At 37.7% G+C, this 13,685-nt stretch overlaps 1 protein-coding gene across 2 annotated transcripts in view; it reads right to left on the bottom strand.

Moving 5' to 3' along the window:
• Nucleotides 1–6,412, bottom strand: part of LOC127419538 (spectrin beta chain, non-erythrocytic 4-like) — a 38,087-nt gene extending 31,675 nt beyond the window's left edge. For both annotated transcript variants that reach the window (XM_051661021.1, XM_051661028.1), the window contains exons 1-2: nucleotides 6,094–6,412; nucleotides 5,675–5,825 (exon numbers count right to left, since the gene is read on the bottom strand). In XM_051661021.1, coding sequence (XP_051516981.1) covers nucleotides 5,675–5,797 — 123 coding nt within the window. In that variant the 5' untranslated portion in view covers nucleotides 5,798–5,825; nucleotides 6,094–6,412. The remainder of the gene's footprint in view (nucleotides 1–5,674; nucleotides 5,826–6,093) is intronic.
• Nucleotides 6,413–13,685: the final 7,273 nt, after the last annotated feature.

The following is a 13,685-nucleotide window of genomic DNA, read 5'->3' on the forward strand; positions in this document are numbered from 1 at the left end:
TGAAAATGCATTGAGGTACCACAACAACATTAAAAACTAGTTTCATGAAAGGGCCTGGAGATATGTGACTGTCACACCCACATACAGTAGCCAAAGAGCTGCTGATCTTCACTGGCATTTACAGATCAAGGGAATAAATGTTTTTTCAGCACATGACATTCATTATAATTGTGGATATTATGTCATGCTATGACATTATAGTTTCCCAACATATAATCTGACTGTGATGTCCTATACTAGATATGCACCAATACAAAATGTGTGTGCTGATAATTAAATCTGATGACACACTGTGCCAAAACCAATACCAAAACTGATAGGTTTTCAAAAAACTGATAACTAATTACACAAATTTGAAAAGAAATGTAACAAATTATTTTATTACCCATGTCTCCACATTTCTTCCATATTTCAGACTAACTGGTCTCAGTTTTAAACAAAACACTTTAAACAAAAAGCACATCATTAACATTCTTAACATGAACTAAATTCTGAATTGCCTCGTGTTAAACTAACATAATTTTTTTTTGCTGAAGCAGCCTCCAGATTAGCTTTAACAAACTCATCATATTCCTTGCTGTGTCAAGCTTTAAACTGTGTAATCAAATTAGTTATGTAAAAAAGTGTAACGGTAGTTTCACCTCTGCTGTGATTGTCACTTAATTCAAAGTAAGGTCTGTAGGCTATAAAATTCATGGTGACAAAAATAAGATACTCTGAAATAAATAATTTGGGATGATAAAATGCTCTCAAAACTCCTAAGACTTTTAAACTCCAGCCTCTTTTTTTCACCGTACAACTAAAATAAAATGATATTACTTCCAAATATCATATGTGTTCATTTATTGCTATTAATTTATATGTCATAACTTTGGGAAACATTCAGAAGTAATGTGAACCTTGGAATGCTTCCTTTATTCTTTTTCACTTTTACCTCTATATCGCAGCAGCGTCTCTCCCCCTCTGAGTAGAGCTGCAACGCAGTGGCACCATAAGAGAAAATAAGTAATTTTATTAACATTAAAACATAACGGAGACATAGCAACAATTTTATCCATCATTTTAATTTGTTTAGTGAAAAAATTGGTCCATTCTGGTTAAAATGACCATTCTGTTTTTCAAAAAAATTCTAGGGTAAATCTCCTGAATCCCCATATAATAATGAACACCTATTCTCAGCCACAAGTAAGATTCCATATTTTATGCATGTAAAATAAAATAAAAAATGTCTGATTGCAGGCCTACTGCATAAAGGCAGGACTATTGTTGTTTGATTTTTTAGTATTCTTAAAGTAGACAACCTTAAGTAGCTAATGTCCTAAATGTCCTGGAAACAATTAGCTAAACATTAAAAAAAATAAAAAATAAAAATATATATATATATGTTATTTTTACATATGTCATGAAATCATTCATATTTCTTGGCCCACCCACCCAAAAGTTTCTGCCTAAGCTCCTGCAGACAGCACGAAATGTAGGCTAATTGTCTGACATGTTTTCTGCCCCTCCATTTGATTGACAGGAAATACTTATTCATCGACTATTTTTTTTAATTTATTTTTTATCCCCTTTTCTCCCAATTTGGAATGCCCAATTCCCACTACTTAGAAGGTCCTCATGGTGGCACGGTTACTCATTTCAATCCGGGTTGCGAAGGACAAGTCTCTGTTGCCTTCACTTCTGAGACTGCCAATCCACGCATCTTATCACGTGGCTCGTTGTGCATGACACTGCGGAGACTCCGCATGTGGAGGTTCATGCTACTCCCCACGATCTACGCACAACTCACCAAGCACACCATCGAGAGCGAGAACCCCTAATCATGACCACGAGGAGGTTACCCCATGTGACTCTACCCTCCCTAGTAACTGGGCCAATTTGGTTGCTTAGGAAACCTGGCTGGAGTCACTCAGCACACCCTGGATTCGAACTCGTGACTCCAGGGGTGGTAGTCAGCGTCAGTACTCACTGAGCTACCCAGGCCACCGATCATCGACTATTTTTAAAATAATCTGCCGATGTCCAATAGTGCAGATAATTGCTTTTAACGGCCAATACTGATGATTTTCTGATATATCGGTGCATCGTAACTCTGTGCACAGAACAACTAGTCTTTGTTGCCACATGGCACTGCTTGTTCAAGCTGGTTTATGCTGGTTTGGTGCAGATCTAGATAGTAATACTGGTCAAATAGCTTCACCAGAAAGACCATGCTGGTTGATGAGCATTACCATTTAGAATGTAGTCTTGGAAGTTAAGCTAGTAAAGAAGCCTGGTGGAAACACCAGCGTCCTATGCACAACATATGCTGGTGACCATCAATGCTGGTCTTTTTAACAGGGAATAAGACTTTTTATGGTATAAACCAGGAAAATTGCTGGCTGATGACTGATTGTTGTCATCAATAATTCCAGCAAGTGGGGTGCACCACCAGGCAATCTCTGACACATAAGTATCAGAAAACAAACAAGAGTGACATTTAAAATCAGCTTGTATAAAGATTAGCTTAATTGTTTCTCTGCAAAGCAAAAAAATATAGGGCATGCCCAAAGGCTGTAAAGTCTTAGCATTTTTACGTGACTTATTCTTTGGTGAACTGTAAATAAAATCACAGTTTAATTGTTGCACCACACAGAATGAAACATCAAAAGAAACATGAGAAGGGAAAACAAGGCCAAAAAATAACAGCAGCAGGCCCACAACATCTAATCCACCACAAGTACACAGGATGCACAGAGTGAAGACTAACAATATTTGAGTTATTAAACACCAAATCATCAAAGCAGTATAATGCATCTGAAAATACAACTTATACAAACACTTTATTGACCACAGCAGCAACCCTTTTGGTAGAGCTCTTTTTTAAGCTGTTTAGATCTTCTTCACAACAACAAACATCACTGCGGAACCACAATCTAAAACAAACGGAACACACCCAACCTAACCAACACTACCACATACTAGCAGCCATGTCCACACTGCATGTTACAGCATACATACATGTAAACACATGTGTCATAAATAAATGAATATATGTAACATTACATTCATTCACATTCATTCATGGGCCAGAAGCATGTAACATATTGATATTCTGCACTATGTATATAATGCCATTGCACTCTCTATTGCAGTCTTGCAGATTCTAATTTATTTGCACGTGTGTATGCATAGTGCTGTTTTCGTGACAGTTTGGCACTAATGAAACATTTAGCACATATCAGTATGGCTGTTCGGCAGGTTTCCAACCGCTGTCAGCATGAAAGGAGAACAATTTCAGTGTCTATGCAGTCATGGAGCAACACACATGATGCATCTTGCCACAAGGTTCCTTGCTATTTCCTGTAATCAGTCATTCCTGCAGACACACCATCAAATACCTACACACCTTTAGACTTATTTACATACTAATCAAATAAAAATGATAGTTCACTCAAAAATGAAAATCCTGTCATAATTTGCTCACTCTCTGGTTGTTCCAAACTGGTATGACTTTCTTTTTTTCTTAAAACACAAAAGGAGATGTTAGGCAGAATGACAGCCTCAGTCACAATTCACTTTCATTGCATCTCTTTTCCATACAACGAAAGTGAATGGTGTCCGAAGCTAACACTATGTCTAACATCTCATATTTTTTGTTCCACAGAACAAAGAAAGTCATATGGGTTTGGAACAATATGAGCATGAGTAAAGTGTTTTGTGGTGTATCGGGACAGCATGTGCCAGACCAGAACAGTTCACATGGGATCAATGATTGTATCGCAGGGCACCATAGTCCAACTAAACCTGAGCTTGTGCTTTAATACATCATACATGCATCAAAGACAACATTTAGTTGCAACTGACATTCAAAATAAAATGTTCAAACACAAACAGATGTGAACACTGTGTGGTTGTATCAGGACAGTAACAAGAGAACATCTTACAGGCCCCTCCTCTCTTCTCACAACTGATCTTTATTTCCATTACCCAACTTTCCATAACCATTTTCCTTTTGCAAGGATTACTGGATAAGGATTATTAAGAACATTTTAAAGAGACTGGACTCACAAAGAGCAATTTCTAGCCAATTCATCCAAAGTTCACCCAAAAAGGAAAGTTCTCATAATTTACTCACCCTCATGCCATCCGAGATGTGTATAACATTCTTTCTTCTGCAGAACACAAATGAAGAATATTTCAGCTCTGTAGGTCCATACAATGCAAGTGAATTGTGGCCAGAACTTTGAATCTCAAAAAATCTAATAAAACCAGCATAAAAGTAATCCATAACTCCAGTGGTTAAATCAGAGCCAGTATGATAGGTGTGGGTGATAAACAGATCAATATTTATATCCTTTTTCAAAATAAGTCTCCACCTTTGACCAGCCCCGACCAGTAGGTGGTGATATGCATGAAGAATGCGTATTGCCAAAAAACAAAAGAAGAAGATGAAAAGTGAAAGTGGAGATTTATAATTTAAAAAAATAAAAAAGGACTTAAATATTAATCTGTTTCTCACCCACACTTCTCATATTGCTTCAGAAGATATGGACTTAACCACTGGAGACATGTGGATTACTTTATGCTGACTTAATGTCATTTTTGGAGATTTAAAGATCTGGCCACCATTCACATGCATTGTATGGACCTACAGGGCTGAGCCGTTCTTCTAAAACTCTTCATTTGTGTTATGCAGAAGAAAGAAAGTCATACACATCTGAAACGGCATGAGGGTGATTAAGTGATGAGAGAATTTTCATTTTTGGGTGAACTATCCTTTTAAGAGTGGAGCATAACTAGAAAAAATATTATTTACAATAGAAATTTATTTTACAATTTTCCATGACCATATGTACCCTCTTTTGTGTGCCATTATCAACTCAATCTTGAATATCAATTCATTCTCAACCAATAACAAATCTATCCTCAGCTTCTCCTCAACCAATCTTCAATCTATCCTAAACCCATCCTCAGATGATCCAAAATCTGTCCTAAACCCATCATCAACCAATCCTGAATCTGTTCTCAGTCCATCCTCAGACAATCCTAAATGTCCTCAACACATCCTAAACCAAAGCTGAATGTATTCTTCACCAATCTACAACCAACCCTCAACCCATCCTTAACCAACCCAAAATCTGTCCTCAACCAATCCTGAATATCTCCTGAATCCATTGGTAACCAGTTCCACATCTGTCCTCAGCTCATCCCCAATCAATCCCAAATCTATCCTATAGCCATCCACAACCAATCCTCAAAAATGTCCATTCTCACCCAATCTTGAATCTGTCCTGAATCAATCCATCCTCAGTTAATGTGTTTTTTATTGTTTTTACCCAAAATCTCTCTGTATTCTCTTGCACACTTCCCAGAGTATGAGCAGCATTTGCCTTTATTAACAAGGAGAATGTGATTTATATGAAGAGGAAGCAATCTAAGCTGCATACTCTTGCTCTTAGAAATGTTATACATAAGCTTGTCACAATATATTTATATTCAGTACAGAAAAATGAAAATAAATGCCCCAATTTACCTGAATTCCCCCTGTTTGCTAAGGTCACATGTAAAAATTAGTCAATGTGTTGGAAAGGATTTTGCCCCTTCAGAGTTACCTTATGCTTGTATATACATTTTTCTCTCCTCTTTCCCCATCCCATTCTCTATTTCTTTAATTTCAGCTCTTGTGACTCACCTGTTCGATCTTGGCAAGCCATTCTTTGTTGCGGGCCAGTTCGGCCATGAAGGCCTGGTGCTTCATCCATTTCCTGTGCAGCTTCTGTGCTTCATCTCGAGCTCCATCACGAGCTGTCAGCATCCTTTCGGCCTCTGAGAGCTGTGCTCAGCTACACCACACACATGCACAGAGCAGTCAGCAGACAGCTACGACACTCTGTCACTATCTTTTATCAGCCATCATATACACACACGTATATGCACACAAATAAAGCAAAACAGGACTAGGCCCTTTTAACCCAAACACGTCTTTTGCTGCCTTAATGCAACGTTGCAGCTCAGCAAAAAACCCATTCACCTCCACCACACATATACACACACACACACACACACACACACACACACCAAAAATCTCCTAAGCAGAGGAGAGAGTAGCACCTCAGCAGAATGTGCAGCAGTAGCAGTGGGGTTTGGAGCTCAGGGGCGGGAGATCCACTGGGTCCTCATGTCCTCCAGGTTAGCATCCAGGCCCCTGCAGTTCTACTGCAGTATCCGTGCGTCAGTCCAGCTTTCCGAAAAAACAACCAGCACGCACACACAGATGCACACCAAAGCGTTCGGTCTCCTAGAGAATCTTCAGTCTCTATGAGTCCAGCTGTTTCCTGAAAAAAAACTGCAGTATTATAATCCTCCAGCGACAAAAGGAGAACCAAAACAGCGCGTCTTTGCCGGTGTGCGTGCGTGCGTCTGTGTCAGGTTGAAGCTCTAGTTTCAGAGCTGCATCCAGAACGCTACACCGTCCTGCTGTAGACCTGGATGGATGGGGGGTTTGGAGAAAGAGTGGGAGGAGTCGCTGATGCGCGTGTATGTTGGGGATGTGTGTGCGGGAGGGGGGAGAGATAGCAAATTTAGACACCTAAAGACACACGTTATCGTCTTTGAATGAGCTCACACACCAAATGTCTGTGCTGCAGAGAATCCAATGGCTGCAAATGGACACACACATGTGCTTTTGTGGGCAGCTTCTCATGTGCTCTAGTGTGATTGCAGTGCAGCATGCTGCAGTCTCTCTCTCACTCTCGGCGCAGAGCAGAGAAAACCGCCTCAATCCTTTCAACAGACTTTACTGCAGTGCCTCAGAGTGAGGGAGGGAGGGAGAGGCAGAGAGAAAGAGAGGGAAATAGGGAGGGGGTGGTAGAGGATGAAGGCAAGGGGGGGTGGGGTAGCAGAGACAGAAAGGGAAAAATTAGGTAGAAGGAGAGTGTGACAGCACAGGGTGGGATGTTAGCTAAAAAGAGAGCAGAAAGATATGAAAGAGAGAAATAGGAGAAATACACATACAGAAAAGTGGAAAAGAGAAAGAGGGAGAGAGACAGGTGTAAGGAAAAGAGAAGAGTAAGTGGGCGACATTTTTCAGTGTCACAAGGGACGTTAAGCTGCACAGTGGGGGCGGGTGTGTGTGTGTGTGTGTGTGTGTGTTATGGGGACAGTAAGAAAAGGAGAACAGATCGGTTTAGAAAACAACCACAGGGATGCTGAGGCATTGGAGGTCACAGCCTCAGCAGCAGCGTTGGGTAGATGCCACACAGGAAAGAGGGAGCAGAGGTCGTATGTGTGTGTGAGTGTATGTTACATGTGCGTTGAGGGGGAGGAAGGCAGTTGAACTGGAGGTGGACCATGTAATTACAAAGGTCATAGGGAAATACAGTGGTTCAATGTGAGATATCTTGATTCTTGACTGTGTATGTATAAGGCAGCTGTCATCATTTGCAAACAGCTGAGTGAGAGCTGCTTCAAATTTAAAGAGATAGCCACATGTTTTAGAAATACACACCCAGGAAACAGAGGTTTGGGCAGGAATACGTCTGCAGAACAAACCATTCATATTTTGGCTTCAGACACAATTGAAGAAGCATTAAAACAATCACTGTTATTAACTATGGGCTTTGGTTTAATGTGAGCCTCACAGAATAAGTATGAAATCGTGTGTGCTTGTTTAATTTTTGCACCATCTTTTCAGATTTTGGAATTCTGCCAGTCTAATGGGTCCATGGTTTGCACAAGAATATTAAAGGAATTGTTCACTCAACAATCAATCATGTCATTATTTGCTTAATCCTATGTCGTTTCAAAACCCATATGCTTTTATTTTATCCATCGAACATAAAAGGATAAGGAAAGGGAAAGCACTATAAAAGTAGTCTGTACAGCTTGTGCACTACATTCCAAGTCTTCTAAAACCATACGATAGCTTTTAAATGGAATACATTTTTTTGTCCAGTATAATGCTCACTAGAATGAGAATGTCACCTCCAACTTAATTATAAATACCACCTTTGCTCTAGTGCTACAATGGTAAGCAGGAAATCATTTGACAGTCTACCTTTCAAACACATTAACGCCCTTCATCAAAGCTGGTCCACGGGTGTAGATGCAAATTCGGGCAATATGGTTATCTCATGATTCGGTTCGATGTACGATATAAGGTTCGCGATTCGATATAATAACATTTAAATGACAAATATGACAGAACATTTTTTAGTTTTTGAAAAAAAATGTATAATTATATTATAATTTTTATAAAAATAAAGCTCTTTAATACACAATATAAATGCTCAAAGTATAATTACAGTGTCTCATATACCTTTCTCTTTAAGAAAAGATCACAAACAAATGTGCCTTCAAAAAAGAGGGCTACATTCAGGCTGATCAGATGCAGAACAAGCAATAGAACTGAACAGAACCTGTCTAGAAAGAATATGTGAAAGTGTGTATTTTATTTTTTAATCATTTGTTTTGTAATCATTATTATAATTACATTTAAAAAATATATATATACAAACATTCTACATTCTAACAATTCATATTTTATCATAAGATTATTCAGTATACAGTATAAAATAATGATATGAGCATTCACTGTTTGAAATAATGTGTACAATTTAACAAGTAATAACACTGAGTTTACATTCATTTGTATAACAAGTGCTAAAATGGTACTGTCACTTTAAGTGTTCAACAAGCACAATCTCACACTCTCAGTGTTCCAGTTAACAAGAAAAGTCTCTCGGATTGTTTATTGCATTTGTGCTATGTCTGATTAGAAATAATGTTTATTTAAAAAACAAATTATCTGCCAGAAATGAAAAGAACAGAAAGGAATAATAAAGACACATTATTCAATAAAAGTCGAGTTGGTGGATTTCATATTTGATGGACACACATTACATGGAAGAAATGGTCCGTTTTAATTTCAAGCACTTTTTAACAAAACAAGGTGATTTTCCAGGTATTCCAGTACTTACATTTCAGAAAGCTAAATTTATGAAAAAAAAAACAAGTGATAGAAAGAGTATGATGTTTGACGGGTCATTTAATTTATGATCACATGGAAATTTCTAAATATCGAGTTTTACCTTGATATGATTCATAATTTTTTTTGGGTTGTGATTAACTGAAATTCAATATATCATTTTTACTTGGAGGGTCCCCTGGTGTTTCTTCAGAATTAGAATACTGTTACATTAATAATTGTTACATCGGAAAATTCTAAGTACCCCCAAGTGCGCCTGGCGCTGTTTTCTGAAGGAATTTACAGACAGCGACTAAGTGACACTGTCAGAGTGGATCTTCATTTTCACCTCACAATAAAGGTAAGATATAGTCCTTCTTTTATTTATGGGTTGGATTTATGATTGTTGGTACACCTAAGGGGGTGTAAGGGGAACCTCCAAGAGCTCTGATCAAATTTGAACACTGCTGAAATATAGCTACAGTACATCCACTGCATCCATATACATATATCCCTGCTATATAGTATGCCAAAAAACAGTATGCCAATGGAGTAGTATGTCCGAATCCACAGTAATCATGAAGCGAGAAATACCCAGATGACCTACTATTTCCGGCAAGATTTTGAAGTGCAGATTGACTGGACACTTAACAATCCCATAATCCCTTGGGAGCTGAGGCGACATTGCGTTCAAAACACTGGATTTAAAGGAGCGACGGTGAATCGCAAGTCGGATGGCTTTTCTCCACTGTACGTTGTATATACCATATATACCAAGATAATTGTTCCTAATGCTTAAATGGCACTTGTTTAACAAAACTAGGGCAGATAGCTTTTGTGGTTGTTGTTCTTACGTCATATAATCGGGTCACGAGACAATGCCAACGTCCCCGGATGAAGTATGTCCAAAATCTATTCATACTACTTGCATGCATACCTAAAGTACGTACTGTTTTACCCGTGGAGAAATGTGTCCTTCATCAAATACAGTACATACTGTGACAGTATGCGGTTTCAGACACAGCTATAGGTGTTGGTAAAGTTTTGATTTCTTTGGTTTTACATATTTTTCTGATGTAAAATAAATTCGATTGAATAAACAATTTTTTTTGAGGGACAATCAAAAAGTTGCACTGACTGTGTTTCTATCTAGCTTAAAGGTGCAGTATGTAAGATTCAGAAACCCTTGTTATTAATGACACCTGTGGCCGTTAAGTGAACTGCAGCCAGCTACATGTTGCTTATGCTCGCGCTCCTGCACACACTCCATAGGGACGCTAGCGAGCGAGCATCGACAAAAACAATGACGTAACGTACAAAGAGACAAAATGATTCACTGGCATCATGCTGACAGATGAGGTAGCATAATTAAAATTACAGTTATGATTGTTTTACTACAAACTTTGAGACTGTATATTTTATTTGACTCTCCAGTGCTGGAACAGGGCTAAAACAAAGTGTTGATATAGGTTTGACTTTGCTAGACTGTAGTTTGAAGTAATCATTTTTCTTTGCATCATACATTGACTGCATTTATACGATAGCCTATGTCGGCGTTAGCTAGCTAGCCAGCTTTATCAATAGCTGTTAGCTAAATTTGGTGGATGATGACAGTAGCTGTTTATAAAATAGACTGTACATTATAAACATGTTGACACAATTCAGTATTGATGTGATTCCATCACAACTGTCATTTTGATATATCGATGAGCTATTGTTTTATAATAATAGAATGTATATATTTTCTGTATAACCGAGTTACATTACACTTATGAATGGAGCTTTTTGCATTATCTTGAACATTGTCTAGCATTCATTTCATGTGTTATTGTAGTTTAGCTAAAAGTACACAGATCAATCCTTATGGCACTATATTTCACATGCTTTGTAGTTATGTAAGCTTACCTGTCCAATAAGAAGAATGCCAGTTCAGGGTCGGTTTTGATCCCCAAAACCGAACGAAGTTTCAAATCAATTATAAATATTCGAATCAAATGCCCTGCTGATATTCACTCTAGTTTTCGCTCGACCACGATCACGTTCCCGCTTAGCCAGACGGGATTCAGTAGATAATTGTTGTTGTTTTTTGGCTTACTCTGAGTTTGTGTAGGAGTTGGTGTAGTGCTGGGAGCTAGCCGTTTGATGGATTCTATCTCTAAGATAACGTTACCAAGTGTTGCAGTTTGTTGTCGCTGTTGAATAGCGGAAGAGAAGCTAATACTGAGGCTAATACTAAGGCTCTCGGGAGTGCGCATAAACGTCACATCCTTTGGATTTTTCTGGCAAAAGCGACCCGCTCCCTTCGCATGAAAATTAGTCTACAGGCTTTAATAGGCAACCTAGGAAATCCGGGAAGGGCTCATTTTTTAAGTTGTGTTACAAGCCGTTCACACATTGGTAAAAAAAAAGGGCGAATGTTACATGAAAATTGTTACATATTGCACCTTTAATAAACAATTAGGCAGAAACCACCAGTCTAATTTTAGTACTATGCTGTAGTGCCACTGCATCTCCATAGCTGTGGCCCGCTCCAATCTACCCCACCATGTTTTAACCTTCAAGTGCTAATACTGCTAATATTTTGCTGTTTAGCAAATGAGCCATTTCTTTCAATGTTCTATTTAATTATTAAACATTTTTTATTTTAATCTTAAAATGAATTAAATGTCATTTTTCTGTAACACAATGTGGCCAGATTACAGAGAAACAACTTTAAACTAATATGAACATAATATTCACCTTTGGTTTCCTAATTCTGCTGGATGTCAGAAGGAATGCATCTCCTCTTCCTATTAAAATGAAGGTCTCCTTTTTGGCACCGCCCTGTATATATATATATATATATATATATATAGCTGTATTAGAACAGCATAAACATGGAAAAAAGCCAGAATTTTTTTTGTCATTTGTTACTAGCTAAAAAATATCTTATCAAAATTACATAAGACATTAAGTCTAAGAGTGTTATCCTTAAAACAAGAAAAATAAACTTAATTCAGAGAGAAAATAAGATTTGTATACACTACTGGCAAATTGTTTCACTAAAATAAATTCATTAATGTTGTTTTTGTTTCTTAAGTTAATATATCTTATTTTGAATGTTATTTTGAAGACAAAAAATACTGAGTAAGACTGATTTTGTGTGTGTGTGTGTGTGTGTGTGTGTGTGTGTGTGTGTGTGTGTGTGTGTTGAGATCAAACACAGACAGATCAGTTTCCACCCACAGCACCCCACAATTTTACTCTGAAATAAAAAAAAAGACTGAAACATTTGAATAAACTTCAACAAAAAGATGAGCATCCCCATACAATCGCTGTTCTTCAAAAACAAAACTTTTTATTGCTTCCACATTGGTGCAACTGCCTACCGCTAAGATCTTGTCTCATATGTATTTTTAGGTAATTTATCATTGTAAAATGAAAAACATATTATAATGCCAGATGTGCCAAACAGACACTTTCCTCACTCAATCACTGGCCCAGAACAACATCTCAACACACATACAGGAAGGTTTGTTCTTTCTCCTTTCATTTCACTTTAATTAAGCTCATTCATCTGTATGAAGGGAGCCATAGGCTAACATGCACAATCAGATGTTATTAATCAAAGCTCCAGGACATACATTGTGTGTATAGGTGTATGTTTTAAAGCTGTCATAGATGGCACATCAAGCTTAACCTTGAATGTGCTGGCATGAATTTCCTGTTTTAACATTTTCCTTACTATTTCAATCAGTTTATGTACAGTAGCATCTAACAGGGCGGTGTAGTGTGCAGTATACACTGCAGAATGCACCTTGAGGCCATTAGGTCATGCGGATGTCATTAGTGCTCATCAGGAATGACCTGGTGATTGCCGAAATGTTGATGGTGCCAGCCAGCACCATTCTGCACGTGCCAGTCCATATCAACTTCCCAGATGACCGGGGGCACACAGCAAATGAGCATCAAATTGTATTTCCATTAAAAAATTTAGAAGTCTCAAAAGTGAGTCTTAAATAAGCAGTCACAGGCATGGTATACATTACAGTGCATTATAATAATGAGAATAAATTAATCTGAAATCTGTTTTTATGTGTGTAAAGGGTATGCCTATGCAAAACTAATTTTGAATGTATCCATGACACACTGAACTGAAAATTATTGCTAATAGTAACTGCTAATACCTGTTTCCTTGACAGCACTGTGCAACTGAACTGAGAAACTGAAAAGATTTTCGGCTCACTGAGAAGCATTGACATTACAACAATGTTTATATTTCTGAATATCAAGGATTGGTCAATGCACAACTGAGGACAATTTTCCCATCTCAGAATGTTGTGGAAGTGTGTAAATCATTTAAAAATGCATGAAAGAGTGAAACAATGACAAATAAGTAGCACCACATGAAAGCAGGGCTGATGCTTAAATTCACGGGGCCCTGGATTAGTTTTATATCTTAATTCACTGTAAAACCATTCATACCTTCCCTTAAAATTGTGTTTATGTCAGCACGCTTTCACCCTTGAACCTTCTGTTTTCAGCTCTAAAAAATGCAGAAGTACACTGTATAAATACATTTTACATTTACATTCATCCGGACTAATACAAAGTTGCAGAGACTTCGTTATTTTATTTTATTTTTTAGCTGCAGAGACTTTACAGCATTATAATTTTGTGATGTTGGGTCATTTTCCAAAATAAAGGTTCTTTGTTTTGGAAAATAAATTTTAAAAAATTATCGTGATGAAGAGAATTG

The sequence above is a fragment of the Myxocyprinus asiaticus genome, chromosome 3 (genome assembly GCF_019703515.2).
Source record: "Myxocyprinus asiaticus isolate MX2 ecotype Aquarium Trade chromosome 3, UBuf_Myxa_2, whole genome shotgun sequence".
In the NCBI taxonomy this organism is placed as follows: domain Eukaryota; kingdom Metazoa; phylum Chordata; class Actinopteri; order Cypriniformes; family Catostomidae; genus Myxocyprinus; species Myxocyprinus asiaticus.